This window comes from Dermacentor silvarum, chromosome 4, assembly GCF_013339745.2.
Source record: "Dermacentor silvarum isolate Dsil-2018 chromosome 4, BIME_Dsil_1.4, whole genome shotgun sequence".
Classification (NCBI taxonomy): Eukaryota; Metazoa; Arthropoda; class Arachnida; order Ixodida; family Ixodidae; genus Dermacentor; species Dermacentor silvarum.
In genome coordinates this window covers 120,518,053-120,537,279 of record NC_051157.2, presented here as the reverse complement: position 1 = coordinate 120,537,279, position 19,227 = coordinate 120,518,053, and the positions used below count along the sequence as shown (strand labels likewise).

Here is a 19,227-nt window from a genome sequence, read left to right as displayed (position 1 = left end):
TTGTTGTTTTACGGCGGAAGCTGTATATGGCTAGGCGACACGAAAAACCGTTCGTCCCACGTTTCTCTAAACGTCTCCGTTGCCATGGCTGCGCCGTCAGTTACGTCGTTCTCTACGTCGCACCCAAGCGCGCGCGCCATTAGCAGCGCCATTAATGACGTCGTTCTCTGCGTCGTACATCTACTCTGGCGCAACGCCGGCTCCTCGGCTCGCCGTTGTCGCATGCGTTCGATATCTCGAGTTAGCTCGGCGTCGTGGTTAGCAGCGTCCGCCCGCCATTGGCGCTTGCGTTCCACTATAAATAGGAAGCCTACATGCAACGCCATTTTAAAACGGCGTTGCATGTAGGCTCCCTAACTAGAAACACAAACATTTAACCAATAATTGAGAAACGCTTTAATACAGCGTCGGGATTGACCCACTGCTGCTAAACACCGGGGCTGCACGTTTCAGCTTCGCTGGTTAACCATCCGTACGGAGTGCTCGGGCGGCGATCTTTCTTTTTTTCTTAGGTAGGATTTCGAGACATCTGGTCCTTGCTCGGGCCAAACGCTCCATGTTTCTCGCCCTATATAAAGAAGAAAGCTCATCGCTGTGCGTGTGACCGCGCCTCCACTCGCTTGCCCTCCCGCGAGCCGTGAAGTCGAAATGGAAAAGCTACAGTGCGTGCGAAGCGGCGCAAGCCGCAGTTAAAAACTCGGCACCGGGCCCAGACACAATCACAAATTCAATGATTCGAAACATGGATTCGGTGGCCCTAGCGAAAATAACAAAGGTTTTCAATAGCGAGTACTGGGCCAAGGGAGATTTGCCCCAAGAATGGAAATTGGCTAAAATAATCATGATCCCCAAACCGAAAAAGAATCCCCCGATTGATACCCTCCGGCCGGTATCGCTCACGTCCTGCCTCGGTAAGCTCTATGAGAGGGTGATCCACAGCAGACTACAGCGATACCTGGAAGAGCGGAGCTGGTTCCCAGACTCCATGATAGGATTTCGCACAGGTTTATCGTGTCAAGACGCGTTCCTCCTACTAAGGGACGAGATTCTAACCAATATTCCATACGGTGACGAGAGACTAGTCCTAGCACTAGACCTCAAAGGAGCCTTCGACAATGTCTCTCACGGCGCAATACTCGAGGAACTCGAACGTTCGGGTTGTGGTGAGCGCACCTACAATTACATAAGGGCATTTCTTTCCAACCGCGAGGCCAGCATCAGTATTGGCCAAATCACATCGCAGATATTTAAAATGCCGAGCAAAGGAACCCCTCAAGGAGCGATAATATCTCCTTTGCTCTTCAACATGGCGATGTGTCGCCTCGCGCGCGATCTCGATCGGATACCCGACCTAGGTTACACGCTTTACGCTGACGATATCACGCTGTGGGCGAGCAGAGGTTCCCTAGGGGAAAAAGAATGCACGCTCCAAACCGCGGTATTAGCGGTGGAGAAATTTTCCCGAACGAGCGGGCTGAAGTGCGCGCCCGAAAAATCCGAGGTCATCCGGATACACGCGAAAGGCTACAAATCCAGAGGGTCGATTAACATTGTGGTTGAGGGCCAAATGGTCCGAGAGGTACCTACGATGCGAGTCCTGGGTTTGTGGCTTCAGAGCGACGGGAGAGCAGCACAGACGCTCAAAACCATCAAATCCGCAACCCACAACATAGCCCAAATGATACGTCGAGTGACGTATAGAAAGGCGGGAATGCGAGAAATCGATACCCTAAGGCTCGTACAGGCCTTAGTGATTAGTCGAATCACATATGGCTTGCCCTACCAAATCCTGAACAGGGAAGAGGAGAGGCAGGCCAACACGATAATTCGAACAGCTTTCAAGGCGGCTCTGGGCCTGCCTAAATCTACCTCCACGGAGCGCATGCTAGCTTTGGGAGTACACAATACTTTCGACGAACTGAGGCAGGCCACTCTGATGCGACAGAGGGAGCGCCTCAGCTTCACAAAAACTGGTAGGGCAATATTGGCACGACTTAATATCCCAGCATACCCGATTTATCTCACCGAAGAGGCCGTACCTCTCCCTCCTTCGGTGAGATCCAAAATTACAGTAGCTCCAATTCCCAAGAATATGCATCCCGAGTACAACAAGGAAAGGCGCAAAGCACGCGCACAACATATTCAATCGATGTACTCCAATAACGCTAAGTACAATACGTACTACACGGACGCAGCTGCGTATGCAGAGGCTACCGGGCAGCGCTACCAAAGGAGGTACGCCCTGGCAGTCGTGAACGCGATCAGCCAGCAGCAAATTACCGCGTCGACCACGGCGGGCTCCCCCACCTCAGCCGAAATGTTAGCAGTGGCGATCGCGCTCGCTCACGCGGAGCGTTCGGAAAGGGACTCAGTCGTGGTCACTGACTCCCGGGAGACATGTTGCATGTTTCTTAAGGGGCACGTGACTGCGGCTAGCCTCGCGATAATCCCCAAATCGTTCAACCACCGCCATCGCCTACTCTGGTGCCCGGGACATTCGGGGGTACAGGGGAACGAACAGGCTAACGCTTTAGCTCGAGCGTCTACTAACCGAGCGATGGCGTCCTCTTCGAACCCCAACCCCTCACACTATCCCTCACAAAATCCCATCAATTTAAATGCAAAAGACATCCTTGCTCATCAGCGCGGAGTCCGCAGAAAATACCCGCCGCCTAACCCACAACTTAGCGGGGAAGAGGCCGCCGATTGGCGCAAAATACAGACCGGGGTATTCCCCCATCTAAAACTGCTAAATGCCATGTATCCCACCCGCTATAGGGCCACATGCCCTTGGTGCGGTGGCATACCTACACTAATACATGTGACCTGGGAGTGTAGTAAGCACCCTCATAGGCCCACTAATAATATCTCAATGGAGCAGTGGGAGGCACAGCTCGCCCGTTCCGACTTGGCAGGACAAAAGTCCTTAATTAGCCAGGTCAGGCAGGCGGCAGAGGCCAGTGGGGCCCTGGACTGAGGGGCTCCGACCACCGCTATACTTCAAATATTTTCCAGCCAAATAAAGTTTCTATATATATATACAGTGCGTGACATCAAGAAAGCCTGGCGGCGCTACCGTCACATTCCGTGCGGACTAAGGTGCAGTTTTTAGAACTATACTAGAGAAAATGAATAAGCATGGCCAAGAGGAGAAAAGTCCCCCTAAAATAATGTACTTTGAAGCGGTGAACAGCGAAAAAAGAAAAGTGACCACATAGCCGTCTGCTCTTTTTGCATGTGATATGTTTGCTTGATAGTTTGTTTGTTGGGAAACATGTTGATTGGCTATAAGGCCTCCTGGACGACCAGTCCATGCAACCCTATATCTGAAACGAGAAGTGACTCGAATTGAAAAAGGCTGGCTGCTGTCATAGCAATGCGCATCGCATGACCTACCCGGACCAGGCAACACGAAGCAGTGAAAGGAGAAGTAGATAACAAAAGACACCCCCAAGGGACAAATGACTGCGTTTCTTTTTTTCGAAACGTTTTTTTTTTTTTTTGTAAAACAGGTGAAGCATCCTAGAAGTACTGGTACAATGCCAAGCGATTGGAACGTGATACTCGGAGCGCATATGGGCAGGACCTTTTTGCGCAGCCGGTGAGCGCTGAGTGATTGCTGGGAGGCCAAATATAGTCAAAATGTGTCGCAAAGCCGCTCGCTTTCATCGTATACCACAATGCATCCGGTCGATGACCTCAGAGCACACCGGCTGCTCAAACAACGCTTGTAGCCATGCACTCCAAGCATCGCATTTGAATTGCTGAGCACTGTAGATACATAGCTAGTTCTCTTCAGTGAGGTCCAGCAGGGATTTATGGTGCAGTCCATAGATCCACAGATGATAGTCCGGTGGTTGGCTTGTATGTAACCCAACTTTCAACAGGTAATGGCGCCTTGATGAACGCCGTCCGGACGAACTCTGGAAGAGGTGAAGTAGGTCTTCGAAGGCCGACTAAAGATGGCCGTTTAGCTGAGCTAACCTTATGCGTAAACAGGGCGCGCACGGTGATGGAAGCATTTGTTGTATGCTCAACATCTAAAGCGGCGGAATTATGTCAGTGTGGAGAACTTTTGGCACACAAGTTATGAGCGTATTACACTGCCGTGTAGGTATGATTTACCAAAGCGCAGTATTAATAAATATGGGGTGCCACTGCTTCATATATATATATATATATATATATATATATATATATATATATATCCATCGTAGTGAGAATCATTGAAATATATGGCGTTCCTACAGCCTCCTGTACGCAGATTATACGGCCTTCACGGTAACGTGGTTTCTTTCTTATTTTTTCTCGCTTGCTTGTTTTATAGAATACTCGTTTGTTTTATATGCACCTTATTTCAGTGATAACTGGATTCTTACAATGAGCGGGTGGTGGTGATATACTACTTTTTCTTAAGTGCATACGTTTCTTTATGTTCTGCTTTGTGATGAGTCCTATATTATCGTCGTTTTATGTTCTTCCAGCGACGCTGGTGGCAATCCTCCGCAAAGCGCACTATTCGGACTCGCCCTGATCGCCTGCATCCTTTCGGGTAAACAGCCGCAGCTTTTGCTCTCCAAAGTGTTTTCGCTGTTTTCTTGTGAGCTACGCGCTCGTGACGTACCTTTAGTGCTGGCGAGCATTTATTGTTTTCTCTGGTATTCAGCGCAATCAAGACATTCACAATAGAAAAAATATGATCAGTGCTATCTCATGACTAAAGGACTATTGTGAACACGTAAAAGCATACGTTATCTGAAGGAGAAATGTGGCAATAACAGAAAGCTGATTAAAAACAAAAGTTATTATGTATTGTTGTGATCTGTCAGCAAATACACTCGTTGGCTTGGTAAGAGCAATAACAAATGGATGCGCTAGCACGTGTTCTTTGTTCGGACAAAACTTACAATCTACACTGCAGATTGCTGAGGATTATCTTATCTAGAACTATGCGGATACACATTATCAGCCCGTTCTCCGTTGCTCAACCGCCCACTGCGCTGACAAAATATGAAGTGGCGCTTCGTATACGATCGGGAACCTTGGCGTATTTTGTGCCTTTAATAATTTTTTCTACGCCACGGATACTTGCCTAATTTTTTTGAAATATTCGCATGTTGGTTATTTTAGTAAATGCTATTCTACTAGTGCTTTTTATTATTCTTGCATTGGTGTTTTTTGTTTTTTTTTCATGTGAGTTTAACTAAGCCTTATAGGTTCCATTAGATTGCACATTGTGATCAGCGTCTGGGAGGGCCTTTTCTAAAGCCTATATTATACAGTATAGGATATGGTCCCCCTGTGGTGTCCTGAAGGGAACACTCATGGCACATTTGACTGGTCATTTCCGAGCGCTTGAAAAGAGCTTGAAAGGTCGTGTAAGAAAGCAGGGAAACTTTGCAGTGATTACGAACCGGTTCTGATGGCTAAAGTAAAGCCTAATTATGCCTACTATACCTGCTCATTCTAATAAGACAGCTCTAAAGTATTTTGTAGGAAGGTTGCATCATTTGTTGGTGGCTTTTGCAGGATAGTCATAGCGCTGTAAAATGACCAATCAGAAGGTGCCTTCAGTCATCACGGAACACCAAGCAAATATTCTTGCGAGATTTTGCAGAATCACTCTGAAAAATTCGGGCCTGGTGGCTCGTTGGTTGCCTCAGGTACCTGGTAAATGGCGCATATTTTTTCGTCCTACCGGTTCCCAAACTTTCGCATCTATATTCTCTCGGCTGCCATTACGCTTCCATGTTATCACATCAGTTGTCATACAGTGTACCCGAGAAGAAGGGAAGAATGGGCGTTCTCGCTTGCAATCGCAGGCCTCATACCCATGCTGGTGCGCTTCTTCGCTGTGCGCGCGGTGGAGTGCAAGCGCAAGAAGTTCGTCACGCTGCTCAACTACCTGTCACTGGTTAGTGGCCTGCTAGCCGGCATCGGTTTGGCCATGGTCGCTACCAACCCCGTCAGTCACATACGTCGGGACGGCACATGGGTGAGCCAAGCTCGATCATGGGCGAACTGATCCTATCTATCTATCTATCTATCTATCTATCTATCTATCTATCTATCTATCTATCTATCTATCTATCTATCTATCTATCTATCTATCTATCTATCTATCTATCTATCTATAGATCTATCTATCTATCTATCTATCTATCTATCTATCTATAGATCTATCTATCTATCTATAGATCTATCTATCTATCTATAGATCTATCTATCTATCTATATCTATCTATCTATCTATTTATCTATCTATCTATCTATCTATCTATCGATCTATCGATCTATCGATCTATCTATCGATCTATCTATCGATCTATCTATCAATCTATCTATCTCTATGTTTTCGAATCTTACTATGTTGCGTTTCCGCCCTTTATTGACAGACTTTTTTTTTTCGTAAATAAAAAAAAACAACAATAGAGTGCTAGTAGCTCGCACGCTTGGGAGTAACTACCCGCTCCATACTTTATATCTGACAGCTTTTCTGCTGCCTGATCTGTATGGTATGAGGCTGCGCTGCTACGTAGGCACACACAAGGACACTGATACGTAAGCAAGAAGCAAACTCGGATCTTGGTTCGTGTTTCCGTGCCAGTGTCCCTTTGTGTGCCACCTTAGCACCTGCATATAATAAATATCATTCCGTACCAGCTATCTCCCTTGGAAGCACGTCCTCATCTATATGCGCTTATTCTGCTCGCGTCCAATCAGAATGAACACACTCCACTTGGGTCTGGACCAACTCTTGAAAATGTAGCTATGAATGAGACGCAAAATAATTATTTTGTTCTTTTGGTCGTTTTGTATTTTCACGTCTTCTATCTCGTGTCCTGGCAGTGGCGGCTTTTCATGTTTCAGTCTCTTGGCTGTCTTGTCACATTTCCATATTGAGTAGCAGTTTTGACAAGTGTCCTCAGCTTCACCCCTGAAGGTGCAGCACCCGTGCGCTTCCCGTGATTGAATCGTATGGTGAAGTACGAGCCATGTCAGCGTTCTCCCCTTCCATCCCCCTCCCCCACCCCCCGATCCTTTGCTACGAAACTAGGAAATTACGACGTGCATTCATTTTTGCCGTTCATGCACTGTTGTCCTATTTTCCCCCAAATTAGGGCATCCTCCCTCCGCCCCAACTGCACCTTTACTTTCACCCCTTCGGTCCCCTGAGATTTAGTTTTCTATTTCATTTTTTCCCTTTCATTTGAAGCTCTACAAAGCAATGACAACATAATGCCCTCTATTATACAGTGCAATCCCGTGATCATAAATCAGGATTTGAGAACTTCATCTCCTTTTTACTGCCCTGCCCTCGGTCTTTCTTTTTACAGCGAACTTGTTATAGGCTAGGTTCCAAGAGATCGCGTCCGGCAACGGAAGCGGACAGACCGGATCCTCTGTTGCATGTAGCTGTTGCATGTAGCATGCAACAGAGGCGTGCAACATGACTGTTGCATGTAGGCTCCCTAACAATTTCAGGCGCGTCGCGTCACCTTGTGTCGTCGTATAAAAATGTCGGGATGGCGGCGTTTTTAAACTTCGGGGTCGCAAAAAAACTTGTGCACCCCACCGAGCTTTTAACAGGAACTTATGTTTGCTTCGTCATTACGTGACGTAGCTCACCCTGCCGGCCACGTGAGCACGTCAGCGCTAGTAAGCACGGTGCGATTGGCGCATCCGTCTTTAAAAGCATGCTGCCCGCCAGGACCGCGAGGCGGAAAGAAATGCGAACCGTTCATGTGGCCCCGATCCCGCAAACTTGGAACATTTCACCAGAGCAACGGTCAATTACCACATACACAGCTTCGCTGGTCATCCACGTTAAAAAAGTGGAATGACACTGAATCCTTTTTTCTTTAATGTTGCACGCATTGGAATTTGGAAATTTTGGGGGGTTCTCCGTGCAAGACAGCTGCAGCGGAAGAGTTCTTGATGTGTGGAATTCGCCATCCTTTCTCATTTGCTTTTTGAACGCACGAAGAAAGAACTTGCATTAGTGGGCTGATCAGCACTACAGCACCAATCGAACGCGCGAACTTTCAAGTGTATGTAACGTAGCAACTCAAACATGTTCTGTAGTGCCGATTAACGCGTTCCATTGCTTGCCCTACAGAAATTACGAAATGCCGTCGGCGCCCGTGTTCATTGTTCTTGAGGCTGTTCCCTTAATTCCTTTAGTCGACCCTCACCTGAGCGCTCGGCGCAGCGGCATGAAGAGCTGAATACTCTTTCTTCGGATCATACTTCTGCAGTATTTCATCGCGACAGTACTCATCCACCTCTCAGCCACTCCTAGCGTCATAGTCACACTAGTGAGAGCTAAGTAAGAAATGAAATGTCTTCTTGCGCCTATTACCTATATCTTTAACTCCTTGTCTGTCTAGAGAACTTCCCATGAATGCAGTTTTTCCCTGCATTCCTATCTCAAGACACTCGCTCCTTTCAGTGTAAATTGCATGTCAGTTTCACTACCTCTTTTCTTTATCTGTTAATGTCTCTTATTGCCTTCTTATACCTGAACGCTACTTTCTCCTATCTTTCTCTTCCACTTTATTGCAGACTCTCAAGTCGGCAAAGCGCCTGCTTTCGTAAGAAGCTAATGCGCAGACAGTAAGTGTCGAGTGGTTTCCGTGGGTCAGCCGCTACGTTCAACCGTTGCCATTTGCACACTGCTGATGGGATAAACAGTTAACGTTCAATTTTTTCGATACCCGGTAACGTGCGAACGTCATTTAGTGAATACTCATCTTCAGTAAGCAAACCAACCTGCAATATTTTGAAACACGTACACACTCCAACAAATTTTTATGCACGTGAGCACGCTAACATGCGTGCACGCGCATTTACTTAAAGGGACACTAAAGAGAAAAATAATTTCAGTCGTATAAGTAAATTACTATTCTACAATACTAAACAAAAACTAGTCTTACCGTGCGAACCACCTTGGTAACCCAGAAAATACGCAAGAATAAAATACTAAAATACAGGTAACGACGCCGCCTCAAAGTACCAGGACCAGCTCGCCGTGACGTCATGGGTTCTTGCGGTGTCTGCTCAGGCCTAGATCATTTTTTATTGGTAAAGCCAGACCTCGATATAACCAAGCGGCATATTACGAAATAACGGAAATAACGAAATGAAATTACATTTCAAATCCCCCAACGAGATCCATACTGCAGTAGATGCAATAATATATTTAACGGAGTAATACATATAACGAAGCAATTTTGACTCCTCCTTGAACTTTGTCATAACGAGGTTTTACTTCACATTGCATCCTAAAGAAGCCAAATACTAAATTAAGTAAGCTTCAAGATCCTTTACTGGGTCACAATGGCTCAAATACAAAAATACACTTATTTGGAATCCGTGACGTCATACTCCCAAATCAGTTTCCTCGTGGACCACTGACTCGCTTTGTAACATTAAATAGCTTCCTCTTACCTAAACCCAGGACCAATTACGGCAAGTCTGCGGCAAATTTTTCATCAATTTCACTATGCAATTATTTGCCTGCATGTATTAAGAAAGGATCTATGGTAATATATAAAAAAGAAACGCGTTCGTACTTGTTAAGCTCATGATTATTTCATATAATTCATGCTAACTCCTTTTCCGAGTTTAATATGGCCAGCTATATTCATTTCCAACTTGCATCAACATTTAGTATAATTTATTTTCTTGCGTTTACCACTGTTCACCACGATGTTATTAAGCCATGTACGGTCTAACAAGAGGTCTCGCTCTCATTCTCGTGGCTTTGAGACTTCCTTCAGCATTTATGTATCTTTCTTTTTTTTTGCACTGTATCACATGTTTTCTGACTCCTAAATACCATATAATAAAAAAAATTGTGAAATCTGGGCGCACTGGCTCTTGAGTTTCGGCGCAATATTCATGAAGTGGAACTTTGTCGTTCATTTTCTCTTCTAATATTTACCCATTACGATGAGATTAACAAAAGTAGAGCTTGAAGGAATACCTTATCAGTCTAACTGACTTAGTGTTAGATACAATGCGGCACTTTCACTGTTCACGAAGGATGTTCTGCTGTATACAAAGAAATAGCTTTGAAAGTTTCACGGACGCTATCACTAACGGTAAATACGCTAGCCATTTGCGTCAAAGAGATATAACACCGGTAACGCCATGATTTATGTTTTTATTAAGAATGCTTCGTTTGAATCTGTACGATGCTATCGACGATCGAATGCAATTTATACTTGAGTCCAATCACCCGGTCATAAAGTAGCCCTTGTTTTAATTTTGCCTCTTGCAAAAGCGCAATTTCTATTTTTCCCAATTGCTTCTTTATCAAATTGCAAGCATGGCATCATTTTGCTATATGCTTTGCTACATCAGACCTAATCTGCATTGTAGTGCCGTAAATAAGTGCGTTCTTAATATGCAAGCAGTTTTGATGCGCAAGCGAAATGTTTACGAACGTGCGTGAATTATACGCCTGGCTTTTTTTATGCTGTTTATCCTGAACTTTGGAGTCTTATGTGCTGATTTTTATTGCGCAGTTGCTCCCGGTTCTTCTTCCACACATCGCTGGCGCTGGTCTGGCGTTCGTTTTCTCGACGGGCTACTTCATCATACAAGCCATGTTCGTGTGGTTGCTGGGGCGCGACCACTGTCGTCCAATGCTCGGATACGCCAGGATAGTTCTCCTGCGTGGCCACCATTGGCGGTTCTATGGCCAGTATCCTTGACGAACACGTTGTTTGTTGTGAACATGCTTCCCTCTTCCAGGCTCGGAAGAAGGGACGGACTTATCAGCCAGTATTAGTGGGTGGCCGGGATAGAGAGGGAGGGGTAACTTAATGTAAAATTTGAGTTTTATGGAAAGTCGAAACATATCCTGACACCCCTAGCGAATCGTTGAAGCCAGAGATGTTCTCGCATGCGTTGAAGTATGCAGAAATGAAGTATTCTAAATTACCAATTGTTTATACAACAAAAAATACATAATTAATGTGAAGTAATTTAGACCACAATTCCTGAAACACCTAAGGATAATGGTACCCGTTTGAAATTTACGGCGCTGCAAACAATTGAAGTAAGGTAGGTAGGAAAAAGCTTTATTTCGTCAGCGTTAGATGGGGTTATTAAGCGCGGTTTCTTCAGGCTAGCCAGATGGCCTTCAAGCGATGTTTGATGTCGACCTCTACAGCTCATTCTATGGCCTGGAGTGAGAAATTATATTACTCGTAGAACAGTAGATATTAGCTCGTGTCAGCTACGTCATGAGTGAGGAGTTGCGTTCACTCCCCACTCTTACACTCTCCCACACACACACACCTTTCCGCCAGCCCGTGTTTGGGGCTGTAATCTTATGTGTCGCTTTTTTAACACGAAAGTGTTTTATGCCGGGGTCCACCAAGACTTCACTGACGTATTTCCGTCACGGAAATACGTCATAGAACATAATACAAAGAAAGAAACCAGAAGAAAAAGTTCCACAAACATGCAAAATTTGGAAATCGAACCCACGACCTCTCGGTCCGCGACGATAGATCGCCGAGCGTTTAACCCATTGCGCCACAAACGCATTTGCAGAGAGCTACACAGACGCGCCTTATGTATCTAACACTCCTCCGTGTACCCGCGCTCTTGCTCGAGGCGGTGCCGCCGCCTACGAGCAGAAAAGAGAAGTACTGCATTATGACACTAACGCGCACCGACAGTGAACGCTTCGGTGGTCTCAGCACTACGACTATAGTGCCTAGAATATACTTACTAGTGTGCCGACCGCGGGCTTTCCGGTGGCACGGAGAATGATGCGTTCTGCCGGCGGCCACCAGACGGCGATAGCCGTACGGACCGTGCTATGCCGAGCGGCGTTTTTTTCCATTCGTTTATCGTTCTTCGTAGTTTAGTTTGATCAGTTTGAACACGTTGATCTTAACCAACAGGCTAAGAGGCCGCAATGGCTGCTATATTGTCGCACTGCTATCACACTGGCATGCGACACGCGTAACAAGCACGTAATGCATAACAGATGAACAGCGGGTTTCTCGACCTTGTTATTTCTCTTACATTTCTATGCATGCTGTCTTTGTCGAATAGACTGTAGCTATGCATCGAACTCGAATGTCAAACTATTGAAAGTGCGCTGGAGAACTTCAGGCTTTAAGTTATGACACGATTCTGTGACGCGATTAGTGAATGTGTTCTAATTGCCAAACTTAATCTTACAAAGAGAGAGTGTGTCAGTGTCAATCTGACGGCATCAGTCTCCACGCCGCCTAAAAAAATGCACTTCCATGTAAGAGTAGGTTCTTTTTTTTTTCAGTTCTCTTCATAGCAGTTTTCTTTTCTGATCTGGGATGCTAGTCATTCACGCTATGATTTCTACTATCCTGTTTTGGTAATTCCAGCAATGTTCGTCACATTTTACTGCTGTCAAGAACACGCATAGGACTTCTCGCCCCGTTAGTTATAAACAAAGTGTCCGCCTGTGGTGGTGGTGGTGGTAATGTTTGCCCTAGTGTTTCCTAATGACGCGCTTCTTAGAGAGCCTAGTTTTGATGGTATTTAAAAGTTAATTGATAACAGCTGTTTGCATTGCGTTTAACGCTGTCGCCTGTTCTGGTGGCTGGGCGTTGAACAGGTAGCGTACCTGTAGCGCATTATAATATGCAATCCCCATGCGAAGCGTATTCCTCTTTATTACGACTTCTATTCTTCACGTTTAACTATTGGCATTTTTTACGATGTAAAAAAGTTCCGAATGCTGGGCCCGTTCAATTTAACAATTTCACACAATGTCACACAATTTCGCACAAGGCCTCACAATTTCAGGAGCAGCAGTTGTGGTTTATGTTGTTGGTCGCGCTTTTTTCTGCATTGCCTGCCAAGCTGTACGACATTGGCCAAAGATTTTTGTCTGCACCAAGATATTTGCGCATGAACTGGGTTCTTTCTCAATCAATCTTTCCTTATATTTGATGTATTATGCTCTGCATGCAGCCGCCAATACGGTATGATTTATATTTGTCATCGTCGCATATTTTGCTAAGTAGCTGCACATTGTTCCTTCGGCAAAGATGCCCCACGGTATCGTGTTTTCTGCGTTGGTGCGAGAAGTAGGGGAGTTGTTCGAATATCTATTTGCAAGTGATGTCCGCACAGTTTCTTTCGAACCATCACATTAGCCATCGAGCAGATGTATAATAAAAGAGAGCTCTCTCGGCTTTCAATACCTTCATTGTTTTAAATATATTTTTTCCCGGAGAGCAACTACTGAACTGATTTACTGTCTCTAGAACTGTCGCGAATTGAGCTAAAATGGGAGGGACCGCGCACAGACAACTGGCTATAGGTACCTAGCGCCAGGTATCTCTGCTTCAGCTACGTAAGCAGGACCCAGTTAGCGTTCAATATTATTTCAAACACCTGGTATTCTGGGAATGTTTTATAAGACGTGAAGTCCCAGAAAGCAGAAGTACCGCGCTGTAGGACTCTCTCAGAAGATGCGAGCGCCGCGTCTTGCAAACAAACCCATCACCTTCTGCTCGGCGAGCAGAAGGCTCTACGTCTGTACAACTATTGGACGTGCCTCTAAACCTCGCATTTGATGCGACTACCGCAAAAACTCACTCTTCAAGTTTCGCCACTCTGACATGATACATTGCGTCGCTTACACAAGAGCGTGTGAATCTACCCACGACGTAGCGGTTAGCGGCTTGACTGACTGCTAACTGTCACGTCCCTAGCAAAAAATACTCGAAGACACCACTGCATGACTTATATCAGTGCGACATACTGTAATATTTTGTACAGATGACTTACCCGTTAGAACTCCGTTATGTTACTTCCTTGTCACATTAACCTGTAAAAGCAAAAAAAAAAATGATGCACACACACTTTCAGCGGTTGGCACATAACAACTGAAGGCATTAACACAGAATATTTACAAAGTAAGCACACAAGAACGCGTTAACTAGCCACCATTTCAGAAAATAACAGGTTTCAGCAAACTGGTTTTCCAGAAATAAACCGTAAAGTGCGAACCAGATGCTGCTCACATTCATAACATGTCCTTCTTGCCAACGTCTCGTTTTGGCACTGTTGCTTTCGCTTTCTCGAGCTCTGCATTTTCGTATAAATTTCAATGTAAAGTGGAGGTTTTCTTAATATGTTTTTTTTTCAACTCGAAGTGTATTAGTATTGTCCGAAGTACTTATTAAATATGTAAACTTTTGTGGTACATATAGGTTGCATATCCAGTGGACGTTCTGGATACTCACGGACATTTTTGAGTCCTTGAATGATGCACATCTGCAGTCTATGTCGAAGCACACAAGCTACGAATTTCAGAAGCCCACATCATAAATCACGCTGTGTCATCGAAAGACCAGCATAACGAAGTTACTCTAAGGCGAATGACCTTGCTAATTCCCTCCACCATTTTACCGCAAAGACGCGTTTTTCTCCCGCTGACTTCCGTTTCACGAAGACAACGTCATCGCCCGGCGTGGCTGAACACAGGGCAGAACACATTGAAATAAGTGGTGTATGCGTAAGGCCATCTCTACTACCACTACAACTGCGCTAGTCACCGGCCTGTTTGTTACGGAATTTCGGATCAAAACAGCACAAGCTACGTAAATACCCTCGCTGCTACAAACATGGTTACGCCGTCAAGCACACCACTAATTGATAGTGACTGAATTGATTTCATGCCTATTTCTCTAACTTTAAGACGAATCGTTTTCATTTTCTCTTTCTATATAGAAAATGGTCCTATTTTTTGTTCAGCAATGTACTTTCTTTATAACATTCTACGCAAGTTTCCCTAGCGAGCATGATTGTTAGGTTCTTGTGCAGTGAAACGTACAACTATTACGATGAAATATCTTCGAAATGAACGTGAGTGGCAATTAAATGAAAAAAAGGGGGTAGGCTCTCAGAATCAGATAGATGTGAGCGCCAATAACCTGTTTATCTCTCTAAAATAAAACATTTTAGTCAACATGGCTCCATGTCAAGCACACTAACCACGAGGTACAATAGCTTGGTAAGCGAAGCGTGTTAAAACGATAATGTTATTGCAGGCAGTGAAAATGTGGCACTGTGTACCTTCAATATGCGCTTGCGATATGCTTTTTGTACAACCCAAAGAAAGCTGATTGTTACTGCAAAACCTTGGTGTCCTCTTTTACCTTGACGAAACCAAACAGTGGCCGCGTTTGCTCCATTCAACAGCCTAGATGACTTCAAGCCCAACCCACATCGTGGCACTATTGTAAGTCTGGATGCCAACTTGAAATGAGAATCTTGAAACGAAATTGTACGTTCCTATGATTTCATGAAATAAGGAGATTAATTGGGATAAACAGTTACATGGGGGACCTGTACTTCATGACCTACAATATATTACCGTGCGGGCTTGCATATGTTGCTTCCCCAGTTTTTTCCAATTCAGATTACTAATGCCAACGGCAATGACCATGCACTGCTGAGTGCTCCTTACGTATTGATGTGCAACACGATCCCGAATGATTCAATAGCACTGTCAGTATGGGCGAGCGTTTCCGAGTAAGCTCTTAGGAAATGGAATCTACACCTTCGATCGACGCAAAACAATGCTACCTCCACTGCTGCAAATTCGCGAAAGCGTGCCTGACGAAGGTGCTGAAGTTCGTAGCAAACTACAAACCTTACTTTACCGCCAAAGCTGCCTAACAGAAAGAAGGAGGCTCTGCCTTGGGACATAGAAATCATTAGAGAGAGCAACGGATTAATGTGAATTCTGGAGTTTTATGTACCAAAACCAGTTCTGATTATGAAGCACGCGGTATTGGCGGGCTCCGGATTAATTTTGACCACCTGGGGTTCTTTAACAAGCCCTACAACGCAAGCGCACGGGTGTTCTTGCATTTCGCCTTCTTCTAAATTAGCTCACGGGGCCAGTCCTTCCCCAAGCTTTACCGCAGCTCGTCGGCATGCTACGACTTCAGACACTCACGCCAGGTTGTGGAGTAGCAGGCCAGAGACAAGCTCCTCTCGCCAACTTCACCGCTTTCTCTCACAATAAGCATTTTTCTTCTTCTATCTCATCAGGCATGATGCTGCTACTTCGCCACTGTGTATATTATAGGCCTATCTCGCATACCTGAATGTACACTTCACACCTCGGCAGCAACGCCGTCGAGGATAAAAGATGTCTGTGGAGTTTCGTTTCCAAAGCAGTGCGTACTACATGGCAAGCATAAGTGTTCACATGCACACTTGTTCGCTTTTCGGTAGCATTTGCCATCTGTGCGTATCTTTACCATAACATAAAGTTCGCTGTGGTTTAATCGAGGGGCCCTTAAAGAGAAGCGAGATTCTGAAAACTCTATATCCATAGAAATACTTTTTGGGCGAGTTGGTGATTACTGTACGACACAATTTTTGTAGCGCAAAAAAAAATAGGGAAAGGAAAACGAAAAATGCCAGCGAAAAGAAAGAGAGAGCAAGCAAGGAGAGGGAAGGAAGGCAGCGAGGTCACCCGGACTAGCGTACGGTTTGCTACCCTCAAACTGGGGAACAAGGGAATCGGAGTGTAGAAAGAGCAGAATAAAGATAGAGTGGGCACTGGGTTCACGTGGGATGATGCGCATGATCACTATCAGCGGTATGTCAGGCCGGCTCAGATCAAGTAATTTACTAGTGCACAAATTGATTTTCTGCCAATGACGGATGTGGCCAGGGTCCGAGTACCTTTGACTCAGACAACGGTCTAAAGTCAAGTTCATGTAAGGTTGCCCGGAGAAAGAGGCATTTTACGCTGTATTCTACGCGCGCGCTTAGAATAATATAATCAAGACATTAAAATTATGCACGTTCCTATTGAAGCCACTGCTAACTTGTTTCCTCACTTACGTGACATTAGTTTAGCAGTTCATGAACCTGTACATAGGCACCAGAGCATTTAAGCATAAAATGATCATTATCCTGCTTCCATTGCAGTACCGCGGCCTCAGCCCGTGGTCCTCCGTTGGAGAGTGGATTCTCATCATCGGCCTCATGTGCAACTTCCTCACGCTTTCCGCGGACATGAAGGCAGTCAACATCACCATCAACCTAGAGAACGTTGTTGTCAACAGTGAAGCGCAGCAGGAGAAGGAATCGAACAATGAGATGATGAAGTTCTAGTGAGATCACGCGGCTGCGTGGACATTGCAGTGCGCGTTTCGCCGTTAAGGTCAGTGGGCATTCAGGGTGCCTCCCAGCACTGGTCATCAAACAAGCCTCACGAAGTGGTTTTGTGGACGAAACGGGGAAGTTGCATTAGGAAGCGGGACTCATTCCTGTGAACTGTGTGCATTGCCTTAGAAACTGTTGCTGTCTAGCTCACCTTAGTCGCTGAAGAGTCGTTGCTGGCTCCTGGCAGAAAGACTATGATGATATTCTAAAGTGTATGTAGTCAGGAAGGACACCTCGCTCGCAAGTATGAACAATTCACTTAAGATCTGCTACTTTGAGCTTCAAGCAAGAGGGAGAGGAAGCAAGAGAGAGTCAGCACAGCCGGATCGTTTGACTTCGAACTCGTTTACTTGGAAAGCAATGTGATCTTAAGCAGCAATGCTCAACTTATCATGCAATACAAGAGGAAGCGACAATTGAAAATCTCAGAAAGCCAAACAGAAGCTATTTAAAAACATAAGTGTGATTTGATTTCTGAATCAAACTAAGTGACCACACATGTTGAGGACGACGAACGCGGCAGGAACAATTAAAAAGGTAGTCGCCATTAGGTGTGCAGGTAGCACGTGGCCAAGGTTCTTTGCTTAAACGATGACATTGATTGCAATCAGCATTTTGCTCAAACTTGGCTGTTGCTTAACTGATATACGGGGCATAATCCTATCTGTTGAAAGAAAACAATTTAGCCAGATGAAGAGCCTTTCTGGTGACTAGCTATTATGGAATTCCATAAAGGTGATTTTATCTCGTCCAATCTGCGCGTCAAATTCTAAAGCACGCCGTCGTATACACAGACAATACCATTATAACACCAATTTTAAAGCACCACATGCAGTATCTAAGGCGCCACGTTGCTTCTAAATGTACACTTTGAATGGGAAACACTCACAGAAGCTCGCAGCACCTTAGTCGCGGACTAAACCTTTGTTACATCGTTTTTAAAGCACCACATGCATTATGTAAAGCGCCACGTTGTTTCTAAATGTCCACTTTGAACGGGAAACGCTCACAGAAGCTCGTAGAACCTTAGTCGCGGACAATACCATTATTACACCGTTTTTAAAGCACCCCATGCAGTATGTAAGGCGCCACGTTGCTTCTAAATGTCCACTTTGAACGGGAAACGCTCACAGAAGCTCGAAGAACCTTAGTCGCAGATTGAGCACACTCGTATATATATATTGAAACCTGTAAATACTCTGTACAGTTTTGTATTAAAGTGTTTCATTTATTCATGTTTTTTATTTCTTCAACATTGTCTTTGCTTTAGTATCCGCTATCGCAACTTTGTACATTAAGTTCCAGCGCAGGAAGAGGAACTGCCGAAGAAATATAACTTCATGTAAGTATATTGACACAAAGCATTGTGATCTCATCCTTGAAAATCTATTTGGTTTAGTCAGGCTCGTCCATTGAAGTCAAGGCCAGCATAGGCGATAACTGAGTTTCCCTAGTGTTGACGTGACGCACGTAGTGAGCTTGCACGCCGTGTAGTGTGAAGCCTCTTAAGGTTAGTCATCTGGGGAAAAAAGGATGTGGCTCAAAAGCACTGGAGCCGAATTCCCAAAGATTCTCGTTCCCAATTCTTCTTTGCCATTGGCTCACCACCTTCGCTAATAAAATGCCCAGCATTAGGATTGGCTAGACTTTGTTATTACGAACTGTTTTAGCGTGCAAGATTTTCAACAGCGAAGCTGCTTAAGCCAGCCGTAATTTGTGGTTCGTGGTCCGTATTAAGAAACTGCCGCGCCGTCGCCATGGCAACCACGAGGGCGGCGACACCCAGGAGGGCGGCGCAGCGCATGCGCACGCGGTCTCTTCCCCGCCAGCTACCTCCCTTCCCGACCCCCGCCTCTCTTTTCTCCACGGCGTGCTGAGCCAGGACGGAAAAAAAAGCTGGCCAATTGATATCGAGCGGCTAGCCTCCAACGCGTTCGGCGTCGGCAAGCAACAGCGCTCTTGGCACTGGGCCAACTTTGGCTAGCCTGCCTGCGTTCGTCGCATGCCAGGAACGCTGTCGCT

At 45.3% G+C, this 19,227-nt stretch overlaps 1 protein-coding gene across 7 annotated transcripts in view; it reads left to right on the top strand.

Annotated features, from left to right (window-relative positions):
• Positions 1-18,436, top strand: part of LOC119450598 (DNA damage-regulated autophagy modulator protein 1) — a 391,336-nt gene extending 372,900 nt beyond the window's left edge. For all 7 annotated transcript variants that reach the window (XM_049666011.1, XM_049666008.1, XM_049666012.1 and 4 more), the window contains 5 exons: positions 4,485-4,552; positions 5,823-5,995; positions 10,533-10,711; positions 15,195-15,259; positions 16,969-18,436. In XM_049666011.1, coding sequence (XP_049521968.1) covers positions 4,485-4,552; positions 5,823-5,995; positions 10,533-10,711; positions 15,195-15,228 — 454 coding nt within the window. In that variant the 3' untranslated portion in view covers positions 15,229-15,259; positions 16,969-18,436. The remainder of the gene's footprint in view (positions 1-4,484; positions 4,553-5,822; positions 5,996-10,532; positions 10,712-15,194; positions 15,260-16,968) is intronic.
• The last annotated feature ends 791 nt before the right edge of the window (positions 18,437-19,227 follow it).